The 27906-nt window shown below is 36.2% G+C and overlaps 1 protein-coding gene across 2 annotated transcripts in view; it reads left to right on the top strand.

Annotated features, from left to right (window-relative positions):
- Positions 1-27906, top strand: part of LOC114458464 (transcription factor E2-alpha-like) — a 39257-nt gene that overhangs the window by 4444 nt on the left and 6907 nt on the right. Inside the window, exons 2-18 of one of the 2 annotated variants that reach the window (XM_028440836.1) lie at positions 4262-4358; positions 4508-4580; positions 10272-10345; positions 11354-11429; positions 15102-15142; positions 15458-15593; positions 16819-16868; positions 17817-17916; positions 18783-18919; positions 20338-20491; positions 20583-20641; positions 20723-20801; positions 23725-23798; positions 23901-24074; positions 24838-24946; positions 25034-25160; positions 26206-26453. In XM_028440836.1, the coding sequence (XP_028296637.1) occupies positions 4305-4358; positions 4508-4580; positions 10272-10345; positions 11354-11429; positions 15102-15142; positions 15458-15593; positions 16819-16868; positions 17817-17916; positions 18783-18919; positions 20338-20491; positions 20583-20641; positions 20723-20801; positions 23725-23798; positions 23901-24074; positions 24838-24946; positions 25034-25160; positions 26206-26453 (1765 nt within the window). In that variant the 5' untranslated portion in view covers positions 4262-4304. The remainder of the gene's footprint in view (positions 1-4261; positions 4359-4507; positions 4581-10271; positions 10346-11353; positions 11430-15101; positions 15143-15457; positions 15594-16818; positions 16869-17816; positions 17917-18782; positions 18920-20337; positions 20492-20582; positions 20642-20722; positions 20802-23724; positions 23799-23900; positions 24075-24837; positions 24947-25033; positions 25161-26205; positions 26454-27906) is intronic. The other variant, XM_028440837.1, reaches the window with a different exon arrangement.

Below are 27906 nucleotides of genomic sequence, written 5' to 3'. Positions count from 1 at the left end.
CCAACCTATTAGAGTCTAAAATGTAATGTATAATTTATCCAGGTGCCTCCAACTGTTATGATGTATGTTAATGTTATTATTTATTAAGTGACATTAGGTGGACTAGTCATGTTTGCTTACTTCTTAAAGACCATCTACTTTCTTTATTTTCTTTTTTCACACAGACTTTTTGGAAGTGCTCGTGTGGTGTTGTCGTATCACTGTGTGAATTTCAGTGGAAACTTAAAGAGCTGTTGCAGCAGGTTGGTTAGTGAGCTCCAGGCCTGATGAACAGGAAGAGCAGTGTGGCCTGTGGCTGCTGATCGCACATGATAGATGTGGCCTGCCAACCAAGCCCTTTGAATGGCTTTGATTTACTTTATTACTCCTCACTCAGCACTTTGTGGGTTAAATGCACAGCTTTGAAACTTCATCTGTTGTGGTTCCTTGTGCAGCTGCTTGGAGCTGAGCTGAGGTCGGACAGAACAAACAATATTTGTGTCACGATTTTCTGACTCAAATCTCAAATGTTTGCGCAAACTTTGGACCACACAGTTCATCTGTGTAACTAGGGACTCCCTTTTTCAATTACAAATATTGCTCAATTCCATTTAATTACTGTTTTGTTTCAGTTTCATCTTTCAAGGTTCTCTCCAGCGCTGTTGAGCGTTGGGGCCCCCTATGGTGTAATTTTGATCCCCCTATTGTGTAATGTCGCCCCCTGCTGTGTGTTTCAAGCAGCGTAGGGGGCTATTCTGCAGTTTCTTTTTTTAATTGGTACCCTTGTAATAATTGTGTCACACTTGGACACAAAAAGGACTTCCAGGCGTGCACAGGTTGTTTAAACTTTTTTAAATTTGCATAACTCAAACACAAACGTCAGCCTCACCGTCTATTAGGGCTGGGCAAAAAAAATCGATTTATCAAAATTGTAGATTAAAACATTTTTTATTTTGCAAACTTGACTTTTTTATATTTTTTTTCCCACCACAGTTTTTTCGGGCTTTCTTGTGTTCCATCCTTGTGGGTTACCGTAGCGCGATGTGAGCCTGCCCCCTCTTTGTTTATATTTGTTTAGCCTTTGCGTAGGCTAGTATATGTCTGCCACAGGCATGTTTAAGTTATTATTTGCACTATGCTGAGATGCTAAGAGAAGAGTTTATTTTTTTTATTTATAATGTTATGTTATAAAATATGTAGTTATCTGATTTCTTAATCAGAAAATTTAAGCTACTGTGAAGTTGCTGTTGCATTCTTGCTTAAACCTGGGTTAAAGCTTGAAATTGTTGAATGACAGAGCCTTATTTATTTTTGATTCTGGGATTGTTCTATGCATTTTAACTCTTGCGGACAATCTCAGCAATAAAGTACTTTTGACAATAGATCTGATGTCTGCAGTCATTTTAAAATAGATCTACCATCTATTTAATACAGGCAATTTGTTCGGATTAAAGCTGCACGATTTTAGCTCAAAACAAAATCCGTTTTTTTTTTATTTTGAAAACTCAATTTGTGATTTTGATTTTTTTTTTTTTTTTTTTCTACCCCCATTTTATAAAAAGACATAAAGTGATTTATTTTAATTGAAAAGTTAGAGTTAAGACTCATGCCCTTGTAAAGGTGAATAATTGATTTTCCGATTGTGACTTTTTAAAAATCTCCCTCAATAAATAATCCAATTTCGCACAGCGTTAGCTCAGATGCTCCCGTCTTTACCTGAAGACCTTTGCAGCCAATTAGCTGCCCCCGATGTTTGCCTGTGTGCATCCTTTGCTTTGTAACACACGATCACTGTTCATTATATACAGTGTGCTTCATAATCTCAAAATTATTGAGGTAGTTCATGTAAATTTGACAAGTATGTCTTTGAATCAGTCTTTATTTTTTGTCTCTACACTGTGTGAGTGTTTATCAGAGGACCTATACCAACCATGAGTAACTCTCAAACTACATTCAATGTCACATTCACCAATTCAACAAATAATGTTTGGCTTTAAAGTAAGGCAGTAACAAAGAAAACATTTTAGCTTTACTTCACTAAATTTGGCCCTAAGAGAGTCATTTCCAAACTTTCCGCACCGATGGCGCTCGCTCACGCACCACTCGATTCTACTACACTGAAAACTTCCTGCTGAGATTCCTGCATGTTGTGTATTTTTGTTGTATTTCATGTTTTTTTGTAGTCATTTCTATTACATTTGTTTGTCTCTAATTTCTGTGTTTTTGGAATCACTTTGTGTATTTTTGTCATAATTTTTCTGTCATTCCTTTTGTTTTTATATTGTTGTTTTGTCTGATTTATTTTGTTGTATGTCATGTTTTTGTTGTAACTTCTAATATAGTTGTTGTCATTTTTGTATATTTTTCTGTACATTTTTTTTTTTCATTGTTCAGTTTTCACTCCTCTGAAATGTTCTGTGCAAAATGCTGTTTTAGAAAGTTTAGTACTCTTTCATGATTTATCAATTAAGAATGGATAGATCAGTGATGTCCAGAAGTGTAGGCGGCAAGCGTAATTAAACGCTTCCGCTGGTGCCACATTTTCCATGAAATGAGCACTTGTTTTGCACCCTGATTGTGTGTTTCGCTCTATCGGGCGCAGTTCTGACTCTACCCGGGAGAGGTACACATATTTGCACTCGAGCGGAGCAGACCTATCCACTGACACCTCAAACTCATAACACAAATTTATTTCTGCTTTACACGAGCTTTAAACTTCCACGATCAACTTTTGTGCTTCATTAAAATATGCTTGTGTTAGATATATTAATATGAATATTAATGTGCTTGTGTTAGATATATTATATAATATAATATAATATTAATGTGCAATAATACATCAAAATATATTACCAAAACCAACTACAAGCAAACCACACAGAAATTATGTTAATCATGCAGATATGTTACAGTGCCAGACGGCATTCTACAGAGGACTACTAAGAGACCAAGCGCCCATACTACTGGATAAGTTGGTACATTTGCAACTGGAAAGAGGTCAACTGATAATGATGCTCTATTCTTTGTCATCGTTATCGTGGATACCAGATTTCAACTTGTAAATGTATCATGCAAACAAAAACTAGGTGAGAAAATACATCAAGCTAAGAAAAGTGCTACAAAATGGACAGAAGAAAAGCCACAGTTACACTAATATAAGCCACCATATAGCATCATTTTTGCAAAATTTTTCAGGGAACATGCCCCCTCACCCCCCTAGTTGTCACACGCCAACGGCATTGGGGCATCACTGATAAATGAATCAATTACTAAAATAGTCATTCTTTAAACACAGTGGGTTTGATTTAACATTCGTGCTCGGAGGTAAATTAAGTTTTTTTTTTTTTTTTTTTTTTTTTTTTTCAAAATTACATATTTTACACATTTTTTTATAGAAATATTAATCAATTTTTGAAGAAAATATTAGTTTTTAACACCTGTAAGGAAACAAAATAAATATTAATAAATAAAAACCCATAATTAAACAAAAATGTATGTCAAAAATAAATTAAGATACAATTAAAAGGTAGATAAAAGTTGTACTGACATGGATTATTCTGACTGCGCCTTTTTATTTATTTGTGTGTCTTATAGAAATGTATGAAAGCATTAATATCGCCATATTTCCCCTCGGGGATCAATGGTTTACTGAATTTGAGCAGGTGTATTGTTTAAGTTAGAATAACAGAGTTTAAATGGTCCTGATGACATCATTCCAGACCGTAATGACTACACAAAAATACATGGACACAAGGATGCATCAGTTATTTCACCACTAAGGGCCAAAATATTTTACAGTATCAGAAGTTATTTTTAATCTACAATGTTTCAGACTATAATCCCACAGATTTTCTGTAGCACTGATGAGATGTTGATCAAACCCTCTGAGCAGGTAAAACTGATCATGTTTTTACAGCACCTCTACACTTGACGAGAAAAGGACAGAGCTTCACAGGCACAGTAAAGTTAAGCGGGCACTGATCGGCTCTGTATTTAGGAATCAGTGATGATTTGCGTAGTTTTTTGGCAGTTTAGACGGTGTTCGTGGTGGTTTAGGCGCTTTTTAAAGCGGCCAAGGCGGGAGGGTGGTGCATGTTATGAGCGGTCCCCGGAAACATTTCCCCATAATAAACATCCCTTTGCCTCACAGTGACGGCGTTTCATCCCGATTCTGTCCATTTCTGCGTCCAATAGTGGATTCTGGTTGATTCTGTTTTGCGATTTCGTTAACGTCGATTTTATAGGGAGCTGAATAACGTCCCCCTGTCTCCTCTGCTTGTAGTTGCTTGCTGAGACTGAAAGGCCCGAGTGAAGAGCAGCAGAGAATGGCTGCAGTGGAAACAGACAAAGAACTCAGCGATTTGCTGGATTTCAGTGCGGTAAGATGTTACTTTAGCTTTTAGTACACAAAGATGGAATGTGTCTCTGTGTTTTAGACCTCGGACATGATTGGATGGATGCTGTTCATTACTTCCTGATCAATTTGATCTTAACTGAGTTTGTTTAAACTTTGTTTCTCTACGTTTAGATGTTTGAGCCACCAGTTTCAAACGGAAAAAACCGACCCACAACACTTGCCAGCAGTCAGTTTGGAGGTGCAGGTAAGAAATAACAAGCTAACGTTGCCATTTAAATAAAGCTGGTTGAATTTGAATGTATTTAGCTGCTGTTTTCCTGCCTTGACTGATTTTTCTTCTGTTTTCTTTATTGAGTAAAGAAAATGCGTGAGTTTACTTCAATTTTCATGCTTTACTTTAAATTTTTCATCTTGATCTGATTTTCTGCTGATGCATTAGATAAATGGGTGTATTTTTATTTAGTTTTGTAAACATAGGGGTGAAATGCTATCTTACGATATTAAATTGTCGGGGGGGGTTTCGAGGTATCTCACCATGGGATTTCTATGTCAAGCGGCCTCCCGGGTAATTCAGAAATTTGCGTGCTCTATTTAATATTTATTTGTGTCTTTATTAAATTAAAGTAAAACAGTAAGTAGCTTATCTCAGTTTTTTTGTTTTTTTGTTGAGAAAAAGAACATTTTTAACAATGACTTTGGCCTTTGCATCGCCTGATGAAGTTTGTAGAATTAATCCTGAACAAAAAACCTTTAAATCACATCTTGTGTAAACACTTTTCTGATCCTTTCAGTTAAAGTTGGGTCAGTAATTAATAAATGTCTTAGTGTACGATTGTGTGTGTGTGTCTTCTTCAGCTGGACATAATGTAAATAATCTCAATGGTGTTTTATGGTTGCTTTAAAAAGCTCAGCTTGGTTAAACTTGTCTTCATGTGTCGGATGCCGTTTCCCAGCAGGCTGTGGTTTAGGGTGTGTGAAGGTTGGATGTGTGGCTGAGGAAAACATCCCTCTTTAGGATCTGAGAGATAATGATCATTATACTGCTGCTTCAACATCTTTAACTCATATGTTTTTGTCTTTGAGAACTGAGGAAGATACGTCTGCACCATAACAAAAATTAAGACCATTAGAACATTGTCTGTACACCATTTTGACAGTATTTCTTTTCATACTTTTATATTTATGACATTAGAAACTGAATGCTGCCTACTAACACATACAGATTCTTTAGATAAAGTGCAAACATTCTAACTGAGTCAGGAACACTCTTAAAGGCACAGGTATAAAAACAGCCTAGTAACAATAAAAAAAAAAAAAAAAAAAAACAGCCAAAGAAATCAAAGTAGGTCAAACTTCCTTATTCTGTGTTTAGCTTAATTTGAGGTTTTTCTAGAGAAAGATGAACAAGTCAACATTTGAGGTTAGGACTAGAAGTAACCTTGTTGTCAACATTTGATTATTTATTTGACAGGGACAATTCATCGTAGATACAAAATAAGTATGCACGTAAAAGTTTAAAGCTAGCGCTAGTTTACAATTCCTGTCCCTGGTTGGGCCTTTCTATATTACAGTGGAATAACACTGTGCGTGTGCGCGTGTTTGCGTGTCGGTGACAGGGAAGAGACCTCCCTCTGTACATTAGCATTCTTCACTTTGATAATCATTCTAATGTATTGTAGCAATGTAGAAAGTAGCCAAATACAGCGCACAAAAAAACAAGTAAACATCCATGCGTGTTTGTATGAGTACTGAAGGGGGCGTGTTCATGGGGTTGTCAGACAAGCTTGGAGTTTCTGAAAGAGACAGAGGAGAAATCGAAGCGTCATGAACTGTGTGCTACAGAGGGACATTTCTTTTAAAAAAAAATTTTTTAATATTTGCTGCATTTTCCAAAAAAAATTGGGTAGCATAGTTATTTGAGTATGCTATAGAATGGTACTATGTGCCTGAAAAAAAACATGATTGTGTATTTGTGTTGTCTTTTGTCTCCTATTTTTTTATTTTTCTGTCACTTTGCTTTTGGAGCTGTTTTGTTTTTTCAGTTTAGCGTATTTTTCCTTGCATTTAATGTATTTTTCTTGTATTTTGTGTATTTTTCTTGTTTGTCTCTTTTTGTAGTATTTTTTTGTATTTTTAATGTGTGTTTTTGGAGTCATTTTTTTTGTGTATTTTTTGTGTGCTTTTATGTTGTCTGTTTTTCTTCTCTTTTCAAGGTTTTCTCTGTCACTTTGTATCTTTTTGGAGTCACTTTTCATGTGTTTTGTTTTGTGTTTGGAGTCTTTTGTTGTATATTTTTCTTGTATTTTGTGTACTTTTCTCATCTTTTTGAGATATTTTTTTATATTTTAGTTTTATATGTTAGGAGTCATTTTGTGTATCATTGTAGTTTTATTTTTTCGAGTATTTTGTTTGGTTTTTTTTTTTTGGCGGTTTCTGGTTTCTCGTCTTTCTGTTGTTTTGTGTGCTTGGAGTCATTTTGTGTATTGTTGGTGTTTTTATGTATTTTTTTATGACTTTGTCTGTTTTTCTTGTCTTTTTGAAGTTTTTTCTGTCACTTTGTATGTTTTTCGAGTCATTTTGTATGTTTACTTCCAAAGTTGGACAAAGGGCCACTAGTTGCCCACACCCGTCTTAAATATGCTCTTCTAACTTTCTGCTCATTGTAACACTTGTCCACATCTATAATTACATAGTGTTGTGTTTTGGATATATGAATTCCTAAAGTGTACGTTGTGTACTCAGTGTATTAGGCGTTGAAACTTCTTCTAAGCATGTCTGGTGACGCACAGTTTAAAACAGCCTCACTCATGTTATTGTACATTGTTCACTGGTTCATTTACAGCATTTACTCACTGAGATTGTATCTGACATCATGCTTTGTGTCTGCGTGACTCACTCTACCAAAGGAAGGAAAAGGTGGTGAAGACAAACGGTGTGAGAGGTTACCGTCGCCCCGGGGCCCAACACACGTCTACAAGTTTAGCCCCAATCTTTGCTTCTGAAGCTTCTGACTCACACTGCCTGTCTGTTTCACTAGCTCTTCCTGTGTAATTATAGACTAGCAATGCTCAAACATGCTGGGGGTGAGGTGTATTGGGGTTCTCCAGAGAATTCGTCTGATGTTCCTCATTCATACCTCATTCTGGTGTTGCTTATTTACAATTACTAGTAATAATAAAATAAAGATTTTAATCTATATTGAAATGTAATTTATTTCTTTTATTATAAATGATAATAATAATTATCACCTTTATGTAATTGATTTATTACCTTTTTTACTACCGTTATTTATTAATTTGTAACCTTCATTTGTTCATTTATTACCATAATTTATTTACTACCTTTATTCATTTAATATCTTTATTTTTTATAATGTTTATTTGTTACATTTATTAATTTATTAGATTAGATAGACTTTAATAATCCCTTGGGAAAGTTCCATCAGGGAAGTTACATTTCCAGCAGCATTACAGAAAGAAAAGAACAGCAGCAAACTGGTTTGAAATAATATATAAATTTATATTAAATTTAAATATTTATATTTATTAATTTCATTTTATTTATTCATTTGTTATCTTATTTATTTATTCAATACCTTTATTTTTTTTCATTACCTTATTTATTTATTTTTCTTTATTTAACCAGTGAAATCATTGAGAGCAACTTCTCACTTGCCCATTAGTAACAAAGGGGAAAATATACAGCAAATAAATAAAACTACAAAAGACAGGTATTTTTCATAAAAAGATAACACGTAATACATGAGTTACAATAATTAATTCTGTCAGGCTGGCCACGCCCAGGAAGAACTCACAAGGACACATAAAAGCGACCAGCAGACACCTCTGTGGAAGACTGACAGTCAACAGTCGAAACACGTCAGGAGATCAAAGTAAATTTCCTGAAAAATAAGATAAAATGAACTTGCTGGGATTATTTCGTTTTGTGCCTGTTCTGTATCTTCTTACATCTACACCATCGTCGCCATCTCTCATGCTGACGGTGTCGTGCATATACATCACAGTTGTCACGGCGATCTCTCAGCTCTCCCAGTGCAGTGGACCCATCACTCTGTTCTAACTGCTCATCCTGTCATCATTCCCTCCACCCGGCCTCCCCCTCACCCGCCTTCGCTTTTTAATTAGACGACAAAACAAAAAAGAAATATGAATATTCATAAAACGAGAGCGCATTAATATGCACAATTATGCAAATCGACACACAATTAAGCCTCATCTTTCCCCCAGAGATGTCGCGTTGCGGTATGAGAGGAGATTGAGAGAGGGAGAGGGAAGGGGACGGGCAGCAATTTCTGCTTCAGTGCTCTTTAAAATCACCCCTTTTTGAAATCCTCACGCAATGCAAAGCCACTGAATCAGTCCTTGATACGGATTGTTGGTCAGAGTGGAGTGATGGCTGTCTGTTACATCCACTGCAAATAGGAGCTGTGGATGGCAGTTGCCATGGAAAATGTAAAGGAAGGAGTGGGAGATGGAAGGAGAATGCTGAGGATGATTCCTACTGTGTGTTAATTATTCAAACTTCCTACAGCTCCTGTCCACGCTCTGTCACATTGGTCCTCATTTATCAACCTTGCGTGAAAACGGGTGTTCACATCTGAGTTCACATTGTGTCGTACGACAGGACCAACGTGTGATTTATCAAACATTGGTATCTGATCAATCCTAGCGTACAAATGACCAGGTGTTGTTAATGCAGCGGCTGAATTCGATCTTCAGTAACATGGTACGCCCTCCTGTTTCTGAGGCCCCGCCCACTGAGGTCAAACAAGAAAAGAACATGAATCTAAAAATAAGGCCTTAATTGTCATTAAAATGTCTTAAATCATTGTTTCAAAAGTCTTACATTTTAACACATGAGTATTATGATTGTAATTAGTCTCACGTTTCAAAATAAATGGTAACATTTGTTTATATATATATATATATATATATATATATATATATATATATTTTTTTTTTACAATTTACCGTAACATTGTGCAACCAACTACAAAACAGTGACGTGGTTGCAGCGGAAATTTCAACAACATGGGGAAATGGTTATTTAACAAAAAATGCCTGTCCAATGAAGATTTTTTTTAATGGTTTTTATTTTTTGTTGTTTTATAGATTTATGGCTTTTTGTAGTCATCTTGTGTGTTATGAGTGATTTTGATTATTTTAGTGTGGTTTTTTTTGTGTGTGTGTATTTTACTGTCATGTTGATTTTTTTTTTTTATGTTTACGAGAAAACATTTACCATAACCCTGTGTAATTAATGTGGCATTTCCCCCCCCAATTGTGTTTACTGTAAAGTTGGTCTTAAATTTAATTTCAAATGGCAGTAAAAAGTCTTGAATTAAATAGGAATCCTGAAAGAAGCTTTTCTAAGATGAACTTTGGTGCTGAGTAGCAGAGTTTATTAGCGGGGTTATACAGCATTCCGTGAAAGGAAAATCCAAAAAATGATATTAGTAATAATGTGGGCTTTTTTTAAATTCATTTAATTTTGTTTAATTAATTTCAATGATATGGTTTGATCTGTTCTGAATGTCTGCTTATGCTTCAATGACAGCTGAGGTTTCTTTAATACTTTATTTTCAAAACTATTCACATGTTGCTGCTGCTCCACTAATCCACTCAGATTATCTACACCAGCTCAGACTTGACGTGAGATCTGATTGTAGAGTACACTCACGTCACTATTGATAAATACTGAAGCTTAGGTGAATTTGGTCAAATGCATGTCGTATGCTCAGATCTGAATGTGAGAGTTGTGAAGTATGGAGGCTACTCTGAGAAGCCTGACAAACCTGTATCATCACTGCACACTGAGGTTTTTTCCCCTCGAAGCAGAGAAGGCTGTAAATCTGTCAGGAATGTGTTTGTCATGTGGTGGTTTAGTCGCCCTAACCCTTGTCTTTGTCCTGCAGGTATGGACGAGCGCAGCGCTGCCACTTCCTGGGGACCAGGAGAACAAAACAGTCCGTCTTTCAACCAGGGAAGGGTAAGGGTTAGCTTCATGTAGTGCTCGCGAACATGCACCTTGTTTCTCATGGTTTCCATCAAATGGGCTTTGTTAGCATCTCATATTAAAGAAAATACACACGTGAGCATGATATAATGAGACTGCTTCACAGATGCTCGTCGTGTCCCTTAGAACATGTTGCACATGGTTTTCAATTGAAACAGGATTTGCTTGTATCGCACACGTCAGTAACGAGACATTTGTTTTTTACACCAGGGGTTCTCATTTTGGGTCGTGAGTCACTGGGAGGGGGTTGCCAGATGCCATCACGAAACTAAGAATATTTTTAACAGTTTGAGCCCATTTTTGCAACTACACCATCAAATTTCAATGCCTTTTCTGCACATTTTTTTCCACTTTCAAGATGTTTTCTGCACTTATAAACCCTTTTCACCACTTTTCCACCTAATGTCACATTTGTTGACCCATTATTGTCACTTTTAGCTGATTTTCACCATATTTCATGCTTATTATTAATGCCAGTTTAACCACATTCACCTTTTGTCATTGCCATCATTTGACAGTTTTTCACCACATTTCACAACAAAAACACAAAAAACAACAAACTACATAAACATAAATTGCAGACAAATTAAGAAAAACACAACAAAATTAGAGAAAGCTCTAAAAATAAACAATCATAAAAATGCATCAAACGTCTGTAAAAAGAACGCTCATCATCCTCTTTTCTCATACATTCCCGACTGCTACTGTGTGTATCCGTCACTTCTCTCTGTGTGTCTGTGCCAGTTTTGTGTTTCAATAAAAGCCAAGTTGTGTAATTTTACTTAACGAGCCGACTCTCTGACTCAGTCAAAATAAATAGCACTTACCTGTCTGTGTCCTCGAGGGTGCAAGTTTTCCCGTGCTGGCACACCCTTTTACACACGCACGCACACATTCTGTATTCATATTTAAAATTAGGATTGTTAAACTGCACTTACAGTTAAATTAGAGGCTTTATTTTCTTTGTATTTTTTTTTTCAGGGTTTTGCTGAAGACGGCCTCTACAATGAGCAGGAGGCCATGGCCTCTGCCCCCATATTTGGACCAGGGATGGTTGGTAAGTTACGTTGAATAAAGCAGGGCTGATGAACTCCTTTTAGTTTATGGGACAAACATGGAGTAGTTTGATTTCCATTGAGTGGTAATAAAGAGCAAGTTCAACATTAACATAGGGCTGCATGATTATGGCCAAAATGATAATCACGAGTATTTTGATAAATAGCTTAATCATGATTATTTATCATGTTAGGGAAAAATCTGTACTTTTATTGCACTACTTTTAAACATATAACATGGCTGTGTTTGAAATGGCACACTCCTTACTACACACTACATACTGTATACTAGTATACACCAGGGCTATTCAACTACACTTTGCTGTGGGCCATAATGTTGGAAGACTGTGGTTTGTGGGCCGGACATTCCTGGTTCAGTTGCTCTCGTAGTGAACTGACACAGAGCACCATCACATTTTCAATATTTTTATTGATCTCTTTAAATTATAAAAACAGCACCAGTTGGATTTTTGTACAAATAATGGAAAATACAAGTAACTATATATAAAACAAAAGGACAACAAAAATACACAAATCGACTCCTGAAATACACAAAGTAACTCCAAAAACACAAAATAATAGAAAAATACACAAAATGATGGAGAAATAACACATAAGGACAACAAAAATACATGAAATGTCTCCAGGAATACAAAAAAAAAACATTGAAACTTCTGGTTCATTCACTTCAAAATAAGAGCCCTGTTTACAAAAGCGTTAAAAAACCAATGGAAGACAAGAAGAGATTATTTTGTTTTGAAAAGGAAACAAAAAAAGGTCCCCATATAGTAGGGCCGGGCGATATGCGGAGTTCTTAATAAATATCGATATATTTATTTAAGAGATATAGCATAGGATTAATTGCATTTGCGACATTATCGTGCTAGAAAACGCAATTTTCAAATCGCAAAAGATGCAATTTTATTTTAGTTTTTTCTTCTTTGTCTGCACATGCTGTCGTTGGGAGTTTGATTTACCTAAAAAACGCTCAATTGGTTAAAGCAGATTTTAGTTCTCCTTACTTTTCCTGCACTTTAGTATGTGTGATGTTACTGACAGGATATTAGTAAGCTTTATTTTATTTTTGTTTATTTTATTTATTTATAGACTGTCCTGTTAAGTTCAGAGTGTTTAAGAAGTGCAATCTACATGTTTCATGAAAGGTGAAGTTAGTTAGATATGTTTAAGAGGCAAAGCCACTGATTTGTTAGCTTTATTGTTGTAATCTGTGCTTTAAAATGTATATTTTACATTTATTTAAAGTTTAAATTAATCTGAAAGTGTTTATTTATGAAACGATTGATTTTTTGCTTATGTTCATTGAAAAATACATAACAAGAGGCACATGAAAAAAATAATCACATATTAAATTGCAATCAAAATATTAAGTAAAGAAATCTCAATTAGATTATTTTCCAAAATCGTTCAACCCTACATGGGACTATATCCCAATATTGATATAATTCACGTAACATTAAACGTTTCTTCTGTAGAGCCACCAGTATGCCTTTTTTTCTCCTCTCACTGTCTATATTAACCCCGCCCCGCCTCTCTCCCGCTCTGTCCCTCTGAGTGAAACTCAATACACACCCCCTCCTCCTCCGCTCACTCACCTCTGCAGCCGCAGTGACAACATTATGAGACAGAGCCGAATGAAGAGTTGGTTAGTTAAAAAAAAAAAAGAATTTGGAATGGTTTGGCTTCAGAATGTCACTGTGTGCGATTGAATGAGTGTGTGCGGGAGTGTTTGTGTGCGCGCTGTAGAGATCTGGAGGTGTCCGCGGGTCCATAACGTAAACGGGACTCAAAACAACTCGTTACCGTCACACTGCACGTGTATTGTATGCAGGGGAAGCTCAAACACTGCTCATAGTGGTGCAACGGATCATCATTGATCCGCATGGATCTCTCTCCACGGTTTGGCACACACGTGGTCCGCAGATTGGTTGACAAAAAAAAAAGAACTTTTTATAACGATCCGTGCATCATTAGTAATGCCTCGATGTTTGCGACGTCCGTTTGTGTGTGCGCGCGTGTTTGTTAGTGGTAACTGTTATATTGTCAATAATAATAAATACATAATTGATATTTAATTGTAACAATTTAAATAAAAAAAAACTGTACAGCACTTTGGTCAGCTGAAGTTGTTTTTAAAATGTGCACAAATGCACATAATTTGTTTTATAAATTATGATTTTGTTCTCTGCACTTATGTTAATAAAGGTCTCTGTGTAACCTTTGGCATGTGGCTTCAACTTTTTTTTTATTTAATTTTATATACTTTATTGATCTCACAATGGAGAAATTCACTAACCACCCCAGTTACGGCGCCTGGGGAGCTGTACGGGGTTAAGGGACTTGCTCAACATCCCACAGTGATGGCCCAGGTGAGGTTTAAACCAGGAACCTTCTGATTACAAGGCCAGCGTCCTTAACCACTATGTTATAATAGAGAAAAAATCAATAGATATTGAGTATTGCCATTCTGGTTCGATTATATGCATCAAAGCATCATCTCAAGGAAAAGAAAAAATATTGATGTATATCGTATATGTATCGTAATATAGCTTGAAAATATCAAGATTTAAAAAAAAAAAGGCCATATCGCCCAGCCCTACCATATAGTATACGTCTGAGTATTTATCACATACTTTTTATACTATCTAATGTGAAAGCACTGCATACTCATTTAGACGTCACACTTAGTATAAGTAGAGCAGAGTATTCTTTATTCATCCTGCAGTGCAGTGGGGAAATTTACTGACACGACGACTCAATAAAAAGTGCATTAAAAAAGACAACAGAAGGCGACACACAGAAATGCCCAAAAGACACCTGAAAAATAGTGCAATGAAGATAAAATAGAATAAACAATACAATAATAGAAGCTATACAGAAATAGAAATAGAAAAAAATAATCTAAAAACAATATAGGATACAGACAGGTGGGGCAAGGTGATACATTTACAGACGGTACACGTTAGTGTCATTAGTACATTAGGATGACGTCAACATGGCCAATGATTCCTGTTTTGTCATTTTCATTTTCCCATTGAACACGTGTCTTAAAATGTTCACATTTCAGCTTAAAATAATATTGATGCGATTACTTTTATGTGGGTGTGTTTGTTTCTTTGAAGAGGGGTGTTTGTGTGTGTGAGCACAGTTTTATATCAGGGAAACACACGCCAACTGAGACACACAACTTAGTATGAATGAAGTGTTTGTTGGACACTGGTGGACCAGTTTGGAACGAACCATGTTCAAGGATAAAGGCAGTGGGTTAATCGGGGAGGGAGGGGTTTGTTTTTTGTGTCTCTCTCTGTGTGCTGAGCGTGGGATGGGGTGGAGGGGTGGCTGGTGTAAAGAGCACCCATGCACAAACAAGGCTGTCCCCCAGAGAGCGGAGGCCTGAAGCTGTCCTCTGTTTAACTGTCGGGGGGGGGGGGGGTGCAGAGGTTGGGGAACAATTGGCCCTAAACCATTTGTAATGGGCCGATGGGTTGTTGTTGTTTCTCTCCGTCCGGGGCCATAAATCCGACACATCATCACATGCGTCCACGTAGCAGATGGCATCCCCTAAACGGGGAGCAGATTGTGATTTAATATTGACATAAAAGCCTATTTTCACTTGTCACAACATGACTTTATATTCTCATCTCTTCTGTTCACAGGGAAGGCGGAGCGGGGGGCGTATTCCTCGTTTAGTGCACAGGTAAATCACATTGATTGGCTCTGACTCTTTGTTCCATGTTCACACGTCTTCATCGTCTTCTTTTTCTACACTCCTCCATCCGTCATCTCTGTTTAATTCTGTTCATTCACAAGGTACATTTACCCACCTGAGCTGGTTTAGGGTCCACCCTACTATAACATGACCCCTCCCAAAGTGAACACACAGATGAACTTAACACATGTTGGTGGACTGTGAAGGAAACCCATGTGCAGACACTTTTACTAAAAATACTTTTGTTTCAGTTGTAGTTGGTCAACTTGAGTCTAATTCTTTTTTATTCTCCTTTTTTTAAAGCCTGGCTTTTTATCCAGTGAGATGCCCCTACCCAGTCCAAACGCCCTCTCTCCATCTGCTGTGAAGTCCAGCTCCCAGTTCTATTCGTCCTATGAGGGGAACAACAATCGTAGGAGACCCTCGCAGGACCCCACTGGTAAGGACTCACTCCTACGCCTTCATACGTCACTTTATCTCCAGCGTTGCGTCACTGCTCGTCCCTTTGATTAGCATAACGTTTCTCTGATCTAATCTAATCATGGATGTGATGCAAAGTTAGCATCAGCGACAAAACAAAAGAATAAAGTTCCAGTTCTACGCTTTGAACTTTAAAAAGAATCATTTCTTTTTTCTTCTTTTCTCATTTATCTTTTCTTCTGTTTTTTTATTTATTTATTTTTTACTCATTTTCTTCTTCTTTTTCCCTCTTTTTTCTTTCCTTTTCATTTATTTTTTTCTCGTCCCCCCTCTTTTTTCTTTTTTTCTCCTAATTTTTTCTTTATTTTTGCTTTTTATTCTTCTTTCTCTTTTCTTTTCTTTTTTCACTCCTTTTTTTCTTTTTTCCCCCGGCTTGTTTTTCCTAAGGAAAAAAAAAGAATCGAAATGATTTCACTTCTTCCTAATAAAAAGTGAAATCTCCACACTTCTTTTAAATTTTATCAGGTTGGTCACATTGTCAGTTAGTTTACTGTTTTTTTTTTTCATCTTTCCTTGTTTTTATGTCATTACTGGCTCTTAAACTTCCTGAAATCAAAACATACTAAATAGAGTTAATAGAGTCAACTGCTGTGAATAATTTTCTATATTTAAGCTTCAGATCAGATTTGACATGTTGGTTTGCTACATTTGTAAACACTCAGCCACCCGTTTTACAGGGAAATACCATAAAAATATGGTCCAAAACATTTCCGTGTTTTGGACCATACACAGACACTGTCATAAAGATATTTACGCGGCCAACCTGTCAATCAGAATCGGGTTTAGCATGAAATCCTGCACAGTCATGTTATTACGTAGAGTTCAATATCAAACAAGATTTTTTGCAAAATTTGCCATTTTCATTTGTTTGCAGTCACCTGTTTTGCAGGGAAATATTGTTTGTGAAAGTGCAATATTGTCCAGAAACATGCATATCGCGGTCTAATTTTGAATTACAGAAAAAAAAAAGAGAAGGAAAAAAACATTTCTGAGTGTGAATTTCACGTTTTCCATTTGGTTTTCATGTCACTTATATTTCGGCTATGCAAAAATAACACATCATGGGTTAAAATTGATGTTTGATTCTATCACCTTGACTGCAGAATGAATGAAAACCCATTATCATTTATTAATATTTGTCCATTCAGGAAAGTAAAGATCTCCTGCTTTATCTCTTCATGCAGAATCGCAGCCCAAAAAGGTCCGGAAGGTTCCCCCTGGTCTGCCCTCGTCTGTGAGTACCAGCGTCCATTAAAACAAAGCTCACATGCACTCATTTCATTTCATTTCATGCTTTGCACCCTTGAATCCTCGTCTCTGGCTCCCAGAGCAGAATAAAAGCTACAGACAGGACTTCTTCTTCCAGCTCTGACATCTGTGCATATGAACCACGAGAGGAAAAACCACTCGTTCACCCACTTATTTATCTGCTGCATGTATTTATAGTGTCTTGTTTGTGGGCTTTTTGCTTTCTGACCACATTTCCTCCTCCTAAAACCAGCGAGAACGCATCGTCTCTCCCTCCTTTCCTTATTTTCTCTCCCCTCCCTCACTCCCTCCCTCACGCTCTACCCCCACCACCACCACCACCTCCCCTCCCCTTCCCTGCCTCCCCCATCTCCCTCCCAGCTGCCAGTGGAGCTGGCTGCTGTCCAGCGCTCGGCAGATGGTTCAGTAATTAGGAGTGCATCTCTTCTTTTCTCCCTCTTTTATTTCTTCTGTGTAATCAAATTACGGGAAGAAAAAAAAACTTCAGACCGTTCGGATTGGACTTTCTCAGACACAGTTTGATACTTGATTTTTTTCTCGTCTACAATAGTCTTGATTGAGACGGATGAAGTAGCTTCTTTACGCCCATTACTGGATGCAGCCAATCACTTCCTGCTCTCGCTTTAAAAAAGGTTGAATTAAGGGTGTGTAAAGTATTCACAAATGTAAAAATGGCTCCAATGGTCAAATCAGTAATGCTGCATGTTCAATAGTTTCTGCTCTAATTACAGTTTCAGTGAATCTAGGTGAAAAACCACATGGGAGAAGCCTTTACTTATTATTACTGATCCGTTATCACCTCCTCGGCTCGTGTTTTGTTTTAAAGTCACAGAAAGTGTTCTGAACAAGTGTGGGAAAGTAAAATCTTTATGATTTTCAGACTCCATCACATTAAAGACTTCTCTTTGTGCAGGTTTACGTGGCAGCCTCTGGGGAGGACTTTAACCGTGATAATGTTTGCTACCCAGCCTCAAAGGCCGGAAGTGTCTACCCTCCACCATTCTATATGCAAGGTCAGTTCAATGAAGACTTTTGTTCATTGTCTTTGGTTGAAGAGTTCAGTTCAGCGTTGAAACAGGAACTGGAGAACAAGATTGAATAGAGGTGGCTAGAAGGTTCCTTTGAACTCAGTGGAAAATAATCCTGATCAGAAATGGACAACTGGCAAAAAAAATTACTCAAAAAATAAAAAATATACCAAAAACACTTCAGACGACTACAAAGACTGACACAAAAATTGACAAAACAATACCAAAACAAATACACAAAATAAACACACAACACAAGATATACAAAATGATTTCAAAAATAAAATAAGAAAACAAACAAAATAGATCAACACAGAAAGCAACAAAAGTTTTAAAAAATAAAAACTCAACTACAGCAAGTATTTAGAAAAAAAAACATACAAAATACACAAAACTACAAAAAAATACACAAAACAACCAAGATGCCCGAGACAAACATACAAAATGACTAAAAATACAACACCCAAGACGACGCTACAAAAAGACGCAAAACTTTACAAAACGATAATTTAAAAAACCGCATAAACCAACAAAAAACAAAAATGGACAACTACAACAAAAATACAAAAAATTAACAAATACATAAAACAAACACATGAAACATCAAAAATACACAAAACGTCAAATATACACTTAAAACAAAGCTACATAAGACAAACACACAAAACAATATAAATACACAGTGTCCCTTGTCTGGTCCAGATGAGGTTGTGTGTGTGTGTGTTACCAGTGAATGTTCTGCAGTGTCTGCAGTGTAGAATCTGTTGAATGAAGCCGTCAGAGTAATGTGACACGTTTCATACGGGCCTTTATTGTCTGTTTTCTTCCTCCTCCTCCCCGGTACTGCACAGAAGGCCTCCACCCTCCCTCTGATCCATGGGGCTTTGCTGGGTCGATGATGCAGCCTGGTTACCCAACCATGCTGGGGAACTCCCCCCATCTGAGTCAGCATGGTCCCTTTACTGCCATCAACCCTCAGGATAGGCTGGTGAGTTCACATCAGACCAAACATCTCTGTTTATCTTTATACCACACTGACATTTAGGTTTAGAAAAAACAACTAAAGTAACTATTTGTGTATTTGAAGACCTAACAGACCTTTTGTATTTTCTGATACCCCTTTTGTCATATTATTCACTTTCCAAAAGCTGAACACTTTATATCTAATAAATTTGCTAATTTTGTGTATTTGTTACATCATTGTGGACTTTATTTTACTTTTCAAATTTCCTCAATTCCGTTTCACCATGGGAATGTGAAAACATTATTTGTGAAACATTTAATTACCTCCAGCCGGTGAATAACCATCACGTTTTGTACAAAATCCCACGCAGCCATTTGATTATAGATGTTTCTGCTGTGACGTGTCACCAGGTAAACAGAGTTCGGCTAATACACCATCAGCTAGACCTGCCTTTGTCACAGAGCCTTTTCACATTTGAATGCAGTCACAATAATCTGAACCAACACATTAAAAACACACTTTAAATGAAGCTCTGAATTTATTTCCTGTCACGGGATAAAACGATCACTACTCAATCCGTAACATGTAGCGGGAGATTTTGAATGAGATTATGAGGAAAATTTGACGTATTTGTCAGTTTGTCACTCTATCTCGACATCAATTCAGCCTCTTTCTGAAGAAAATGCGTAAATGTGGTATTTTCCCAAAACCTGCATGTGAGACATTTTGAGTTTAATGTTGGTGGCCTGATTTTTAGATTAGTTAAAAGAAAAAACACTCTATTATAGAAAAAATAATAATCATGATTATTTTAGTCATTGAAATCATGATTATTTGTCAACCATGCTTTTTTTTTTACAAAACAATGTAAAATATATTCTTTAAACATAAATAAAATCCATCAAACACTAAAATCAAGTATGTTCACTTTTGCATAAAACAAAACACTTCTTGCTTTGCTCTAAGTCTTCATCATCAAATCAAAAAGTGTTCCCATACAAGAGAATTCAACTTGCCTTACTTGTTTACTAAGCATTTGTGCTGCATTTCTCTGGGCATTTTTCATGACCGCTAGCATTATCTTTCCCCGTGTTAGCCTGCAGGCTAGGCTACCTTTAGCTTTGAGAGGAGGAGGAGCTTGTATTAAACAACTCAAAGTTAGCATTAATAATGGTTTTTCTCATCTGTGCCAAGCTTTATCCTAAATCGTGGAAGTTTATTATATCTAGCAAATAAAACATTTGTAATGTATTTATTTTAAAATCGTTTTTTTTCTTGATTAGGTTATTTTTGTAATCGTTGAGTGTAATAATCAAAATTGTAATCGAATTTCTGAAAGTCGACCTTTGTTCAACATGGATTTTGACAATATCTTGACCAGCTGACCATTAGCTGATCCGTGTGTTTGTCTTTCGACATTCTCGACTGTTTTGGTGTCCCAGAAAAGGCAGCCCCTCCCTCTATCGCCCCAGAACTTCCCGCTCCACGGCAGCGAGGTGAACAGCTCTCACGCTGCAGGTTTCCACGCCGGGTCCAGCAGTTTTGGAGTCTCTAATCGCACGGCCGCCGTCTCTGCTGCTCCTGAAACCATCATGGGTACGTCCTTAAAACCATCTTCTTCTTCTGTTGTTTTGTTTGATGACGTCATGTTGCTGAGCTGTTTCTTTTTTTTTGTTCACTGGTGAAGCCAATCGGGGCGTCGCTCCTGGAAGCTCGGGAGACGAGATCGGGAAAGCTCTGGCATCGGTAAGTAAGACCAAAAACATGTATTTATTGTCCACTGGGCTGATGAATCTGTCATGTTTAATAACTTCCTCATTTGTCCAGATCTATCCAGCAGACCCAAACAGCAACACTTTTCCTCCGTCGCCATCTACTCCCTCTGGCTCTCCTCAAGCTCTGTCAGGTAACCATTCTTCATCCATCTATGGAACGCGTGTCAAACTCGAGGTCTGGGGGCCAAATCCGGCCCTTTTGAGCTGGGGTGTCAAACTCATTTTAGTTTGACACAAAAAATAAAATACAATATACAAATTATTTTTTTTAAAAAAAACAAAACAAATACGGGCAGTCTATCTTTAGTGGGCAGCAGATTTTAGGTGGAAAAATGGTAATTTTTTCATTATCGTGCTCTAGTTTGCTCTTCCACATATAAATAAATAATGAAATATGTACGGCACTGATGATATCAAAGCAATAACTGACAGATATCAGTCCCTACAGGATCTTCACTTTACTTCTTTTATTTTGTGGCAAATTATTACCTCATTAGGGGACATTTTGTGGAATAATTTGAAGAAAATTGCAGGTTTTTGGAAAAAAAATTTATTTAAACAATTTGAGATTAAAAATTACTTCCATCGTGTTTTTTCATTCATTTCATTCAAGACATTAAAACAAAGTTGATTCTCCTCCATATTGAAAAAAGACACAGAAAGAAGTGAAACTTATAACATCTGTCCCTTCCACAAAAAAAACTTACATAAATAAAGGAAAACTGCAACGCAATCATTGTCATATCTCATTTGAAACCACAATACAATTACACTTCTGATATTTCTTCAACATAATACATTTCACATTCTTTTTGAACATATTTAGTTATCTTGATAATTTGATATCATCATTTAGATTGTTCCATAGTTTGACCCCCTGAACTGAAATGCACCATATGATATAAACGTGGGGAAAATGTGAGCTCTGTTAATATTGTGGAGTTTCATTGAATTTGTGTATTAATTTCGAGAAATCTACAACTGAATTAGTTTGTAAATTACACAATGATTCATGGTTTCTCTGACTTCTTTTACTTTCTCGTGAGGGCCGAAATGGATGCTTCAAAGGAGTTTGACGTGTGCTTTAGAGCATCTAATTGGGCCCATTGAATAAAGTAGTAGTAAAAATGACAGAAAAAAAACATGTATAATTGTGTAAAATTACAAAATAATTCAGTTGTAGATATTTCAGCCCCTATAAATACACATGGATACAAATTTACAAATTTCCCACGCTTATATTACATGATGGCAGTCATTTTTTTAATCGCAAATTGATGGATGGAAAAAATCAAAATCTTGCAAATCTTCCAAATTAAATAACAGTTATTCAAAAATATCCAAGAATTAAGTGACCGTACACTTAAATTCACTTACATTTCCTTGATATTATGGTCTCTTATACTTTATATGTAATGTATAGCTGGAAGTGCCAACTAGGCAACATTAATGGTGAAATAGCTTTTTTTCCTGCATAAAATCTGTGGCTCACTTCATATCAAACTGGTCTGTATTTTGCCCCTGAACTAAAATAAGTTTGACTCCTTTGTTTGACTGTTAGTTTGTTTTCCAACCAGTTCTGGTTTACAAGAAGTAAAATATAACGCAGAGCTGTAAACCAAAGAACTATGAAGTAACGATATTAACACCCAGGTTTGTTGTTTATTAACACAATGTAGAATAAGATGCAGATAACATTCACCAGTGTAAATGTTATCAGTGATTTGTGTTGTACAATATTTTACCTTGTTCAGTAATCCAGTAAACCATCGCAGAAACGCATATCATGTTAGCTGATAAGACTAATAATAGAAGTGTCAGTATTCTATGATTAATGGCAGCCCTTGGTCACGGTTGGCATTGCTCGGTTGCTTTGGCATTCAGTTCTCTGCATTGATTGGTTCATGTATACAGGGTAAGTCATGTTAAATACTAAATTCATTTTCTTTAAAGCACAAACATTGAGATTTGCCAACCAGAGCAATCACATTTTAGTTCCAATACACCAAGGTTAAAGAATAAAAAGAAGAAATTGGGAATTTTACTTGTGAAGAGATTCTTTTCAAACAAAAAATCAAGAACAAGAAAAAAAAAATGACAAAAAAAGCAAAATGTCTTTTGTTTGATAAGAGATCAAATACTGGATAAAATAGTTTTAGGGCTGTCAATCGATTAAAAAAATTTATAGCACAATTTTCTATAATTAATTGCATTTTTTTATTTAAGACTGAAGCTTGTGATAGATAATTATGGAAAATCGTGGAATTAATGTAGAGTTAATACACCAAAAGTAAATTTAGATTGAAATTACCATTTGAATAACTTTTTAAACTGAGAATGAACTGTTACCAAGTTTAGCCAAAATGAAATAATGTTTTTTTCTTTCATATATCACTGACTGAATATAACAAATCCCAGACCTATATATATATATATATATATATTATATTAAACTGCATCAAACCACTTTGAGAATCAATATTTCAAGAAAAAAAGTTTTTACACTTGGTTCTGTAATATACTGTAATATAGTAGCCTAGCTCACTGTTGTAGCGTAGAAGTGTTTTTATTTCATTCTTACTGTGATTTCTTGTTTGTCCCAAAAACACTGACAAAGGGACTTCCCAACACACTTCTGGTGTTTTTAATGAAACTTGTGGTAAAACAATGGCTGGTTTACACAGAAAGATCTGAACCTTGAATGTGTGTTGAAGTGAGGTGATGTCACTGGGAACAAAATAACAAGAAACAAACAAGAAAAATTAAGTCAAAACACTTCCATCATAGCATCCATCTACAAGACTCCACAGCCCACAATGCAATGCAATAAACTCTTCCAACAATGTCAATAAGAGAGTTTCCAATGGAGATCAAAACAAACTTTCAAACAGGGATTTCACCCTTTTTACATCTTTTTCTGAGCAAATGATCTATTTTTAAGTCTATTAATGATCAAAAAACACGTGAAGGTTAAATGATCTGTTTTTACTTTTCTACCTAATGGATGTAATATTTCCAGCTACATCATTGCGGATGTTGTTTTTCTCCTTCCAGCCTCTGCCTCCCAGTGGACTCGATCATCAGGCCAAGCCACTCCATCTCCCAGCTACGAGGGATTCCAGTCCATGGTTTGTTTTCTTCTTTAGTACCAGGATGATTAATATAAACATGTGTCCTCCGTCTCATTCCATTGGGATTTGCTTTATTTTGAATGTTTTTTTTTTTTGTAGCCAAGTAAAATAGAGGACCGTCTGGACGAAGCCATCAATGTGCTCCAGCGTCACGCAGGTGGAGCAGGAGGACCAGGACTGGCTGAGATGCACAGTCTGCTTTCAGCTGGTCTGGGTTTGTCCTCAGCTTTCAGCAGCGCAGCGCTAGGCCTCAGCAGTCGACTCTCAGGGCAGGTGAGGTAGTAACACATGGTTATCACTGCAGCGCCACAAACATGTGATGTAAACATATAGAAAAGAAAACAAAAAGCAACTGTGTGTTTGAAGTTATTTAGTGTATAATCCTGTCATCTTGGGTATTTATGTTGTTTTTTTTATTTGTTTTTGGAGTCCATTTTGTTTTGTATTTGTTGTGGTTTTGTACATTTCTGCCATTTTGTGTAATTTTGCTGTTGAGTGTTTTTGGTGTCATTTGTGTATTTCTGTTGTGGTTTTTGTATAATTTTTTCAAGTTGTGTTTTTTGTTGGTGTTTTGTGTAGTTTTTATCGTTTTGTGTCGGTTTCTGTAATTGTGTGTATTTTTCTTTTGTCTGTTTTAAAAACATTTTGTGTATTCTTTTTTTCATATTGTGTTTTTCAGTTGTTTTCTGTATTTTCTTTGTGTGTTTTTGGTGCAATTATTTGGTTTTTGTGGGGGGGGGGTTATTTTATGTATTTTTGTGTGATTTTGGATACATTTTTTGTTTCTATATCAGTTGTTTTGTGTATTTCCTGTGGTGTGTTTTTGGAGAGATTTTTGTTTTTAATTTTTATGTATTTTTTTGGTCCTTTTGTATATTTCTATTGTCATTTTGTGTATTTCTTTGATCATTTTGTGTATTTCTTTGTGTTGCCCCTCCATCCGATTCCCATATGTGGAATACAGGATTTAAAAGCTCAATTATTTTCTTTAAATATGCTGTAATGATTGATAAATTGTGATGAATTGTGTCCACAGAAGGTTTCCAGCCACAGAGACGACTCTGCTGCTCTGCCCTCTAGTGGAGGGATGTTACAGAGTCACCGTGGGTCTGTCCAATCAGGCTCTCAGCCTGAAGGCTTCACAGGTTGGACTCTTTCTAATAATACACAACAATGTATAAACACTTAACAGGCTGTTCTCTATAAACACAGATCTATGTTTTATTTCCTAGCTCTACCAGGGGGCGGGCACCGTTCCACTGGTGGTTTGATCAAACGTGAAGACGAGGAGGAGGAAAACTGCTCCATCACTGATAAGTCAGAGGACGAGAAGAAGGACAAAGGCCACCTACGAACAAGGTATCGTCTCTGCTCTGACCTTTGATCTTTGGTCATCACTTTACATGCTCAGTTTGTGATTTTACTTTACAATAAGCTATGTTGCTCCTGAGATAAACAAGTATATGCATGTTCTGTTCAGACTATAGATAGTGATTTTATGTCATGTATGTTTATAAAACTTTACATAATGCAGTTCTCTAATGAGAACTCTGTATATTTTCAGGTTTGTTTTGTGTGTTCATGTTGTCCTTTTGTGTCTTCTGGTTGTCATTTGTGTATTCTCTCATTTTGTGTATTTTTGTTGTCGAAGTGTCTTTTGAGTCATTTTGTGTATTCTGTTGTTTTTGTTGTAGTTTTTGTTTTTCAATGAATTTCTTGTGTTTTTGTTGTCATTCTGTTTTTTAAAATACTTTTTTTTTCTAATTTTGTGCATTTTTGTTTTGTGTTCCATTGAATTATTTTGTTTGTTTTTCAGTAGTTTTTGTGTTTTTGCCATTGTCTTGTACATTTTTCAACTATTTTGTCTTCCATTTGTTTTTGTTGTAATTTGTGTATTCAGATTAATTTCTTTTCATTTTTCTGTAAAAAATCTTTTTTTTTTTTTTTTTTTTTAAATTTTTGCTTTTTTTGTACATTTTCTGACTATTTTGCGTCTCGTCCTGTATACTTTATGCGTACTTTTGTTGTTGTTTTTGGGTGCCATTGAGTCATTTTGTGTGCTGTTGTTGTATTTTGTGTTTGAACTAATTTTGTTGTATTTTTGTTGTAATTTTGTATATATATTTTTTTTGTCGTTTTGTGTGTTTGAGTCAGTTTTTCTTTTGTGCGTTTTCCAGTCATTTTGTGTGTTTTATTGTCATTTTGTATATTGCTGTCACTTTGTGTATTTGTAGTCACTACTTTTGGGGCCCAAATTGATAAATTAGACGGAGTGGAGCTGTTCTCTGTGATGATTAGATTAAAGTAGATTTGTGAAAAAAGTAGTCTGTTTCCATAACGATGAAAGCACTGTACCCCAATGGCTGTTTCCTTCTCACCTTCTCTGGCATCAAACCTTCACTAGTTTGGATGTTGAGGATGATGATGATGATGATGAAGATTTGCCTGTGGAGCTTAAAGCCGAGCGGGAGAAAGTGCGAAGGATGGCAAACAACACCCGCGAGCGGCTCCGCGTGCGGGACATCAACGGGGCTTTTAAGGAGCTGGGCCGCATGTGTCAGCTCCACCTGAGCTATGAAAAACCTCAGACCAAATTGAACGTGCTGCAACAGGCCGTTACTGTTATTCTCAACCTGGAGCAGCAAGTCCGAGGTCAGTGGGTCAGCGGGGGGGGTCCAGGGAGGAATGGCCGCTCTGCACGCACTAAAGCTCTCACACGGCTCCGCTCTCCAACCTCTGGTTCCTCACACATGGTTCCTGAGGATGTGATTGGGCCTGGAGTCCGTTGGACTTTAAAAATAAAACCAGACGGGATGGGACGGTGAAGCTGTGTGACTGCTTTTCTGATTTCATTCAGTGTTGATGTATAAACTGCTGTGTCATTGTGCTCATACTGTGTGTGTTAACATCTGTGGGTGTGCGTTGGCTTCATTATGCTTTCACATACATTGTTAGTTATTCTAAAAATGACTGCGTTATGGGTTTGTTTTGGTCAGTGGATTTTACCTTCACAGAAATGAACTGTTTGATATTCATTTTAGAATTCAAAAATTAAGATTGAAATCAAGGAATGTTTTTAAAAATTCAGGGTCGAGAAAGTGTTAGTTTTGTCGACTTAACATTTGCGACGACGTGTAATGAAAAAAATTACATGTGCACGAAAACTAAATCACAACATATCGATATTTTAAGTCATTGAATCTTTAAAAAATTAATAAAGTTTTAGGCTTCATATCTTATGTCGTCGACTAAAATCCTAAAGTCATTTAGTGTTTTGTATATATTTTTCTGTGGGCATTCTTTTAAGTCATTTTTTGGATTTTTGCTCTTTTTTTGTCCGTGTGTGTTTTTGGACTAATGTTTTGTATTTTTTTTTTTTTATTCTCTCTTTTTTGAGTCATTTTTTTTTTAATAATTATAATTTCCTGTATTTTTATTTTTAATTTTTCTGTAGTTTTGTGAGCGTTTTTTTAAGTCGATTTTTGTAATATATTTTGACAAAAACTAAACTGCCTTTTAGTCAATACTGTGACTAAAACTAAATCAGTTTACTGTCAAAATTAACATTAAATGTGTTTCTAAAACAAGAATATGTGTTCTAACATTTCATTTTAGTTTTTTAGAAACAAAAAATGAAAATCAACCGGTTTTGTTGATCCCTTCTTGAGCCTTATTGAAAAATAATTCATTTTTGAGTGAAAATCAAATAACTACTCATATTTGATCATTTTCCAGTGACCAAACATTCACCGAATGTTATTAATTTTGATTTCTCCTCGTTTCCTTCTAGCCGTGCTCGTCCTGTGTATTAACACACCTCTTCTCCTTCTTCTTTAATGAACATGTCCTCCTCCACATCTCGTTCATTTTACCGTTCACTTCCTCCCTCTGTCATGTTTTTGTTGTTTTTATTACAGATGGCAGCAGTGACCACCTCTCCCTCCTTCACTCAGATAGATAAATAAATAAATACATCTCCCTCTCTGATGTATTTACCCCAACGCTCCTGCTCTGTGTGTGGCTGCGTTATGGCAGAGGGTGTTGCTTCCTCTTTCTTCTTTCTCTCTCTCTCACGCTTGCATTGACCTTTTCATTCTCTCGGACC

The sequence above is a fragment of the Gouania willdenowi genome, unplaced genomic scaffold (assembly GCF_900634775.1).
Source record: "Gouania willdenowi unplaced genomic scaffold, fGouWil2.1 scaffold_119_arrow_ctg1, whole genome shotgun sequence".
In the NCBI taxonomy this organism is placed as follows: domain Eukaryota; kingdom Metazoa; phylum Chordata; class Actinopteri; order Blenniiformes; family Gobiesocidae; genus Gouania; species Gouania willdenowi.
Note: the sequence above shows the minus strand (reverse complement) of the source record. Positions and strands in the feature narration are given on the sequence as shown.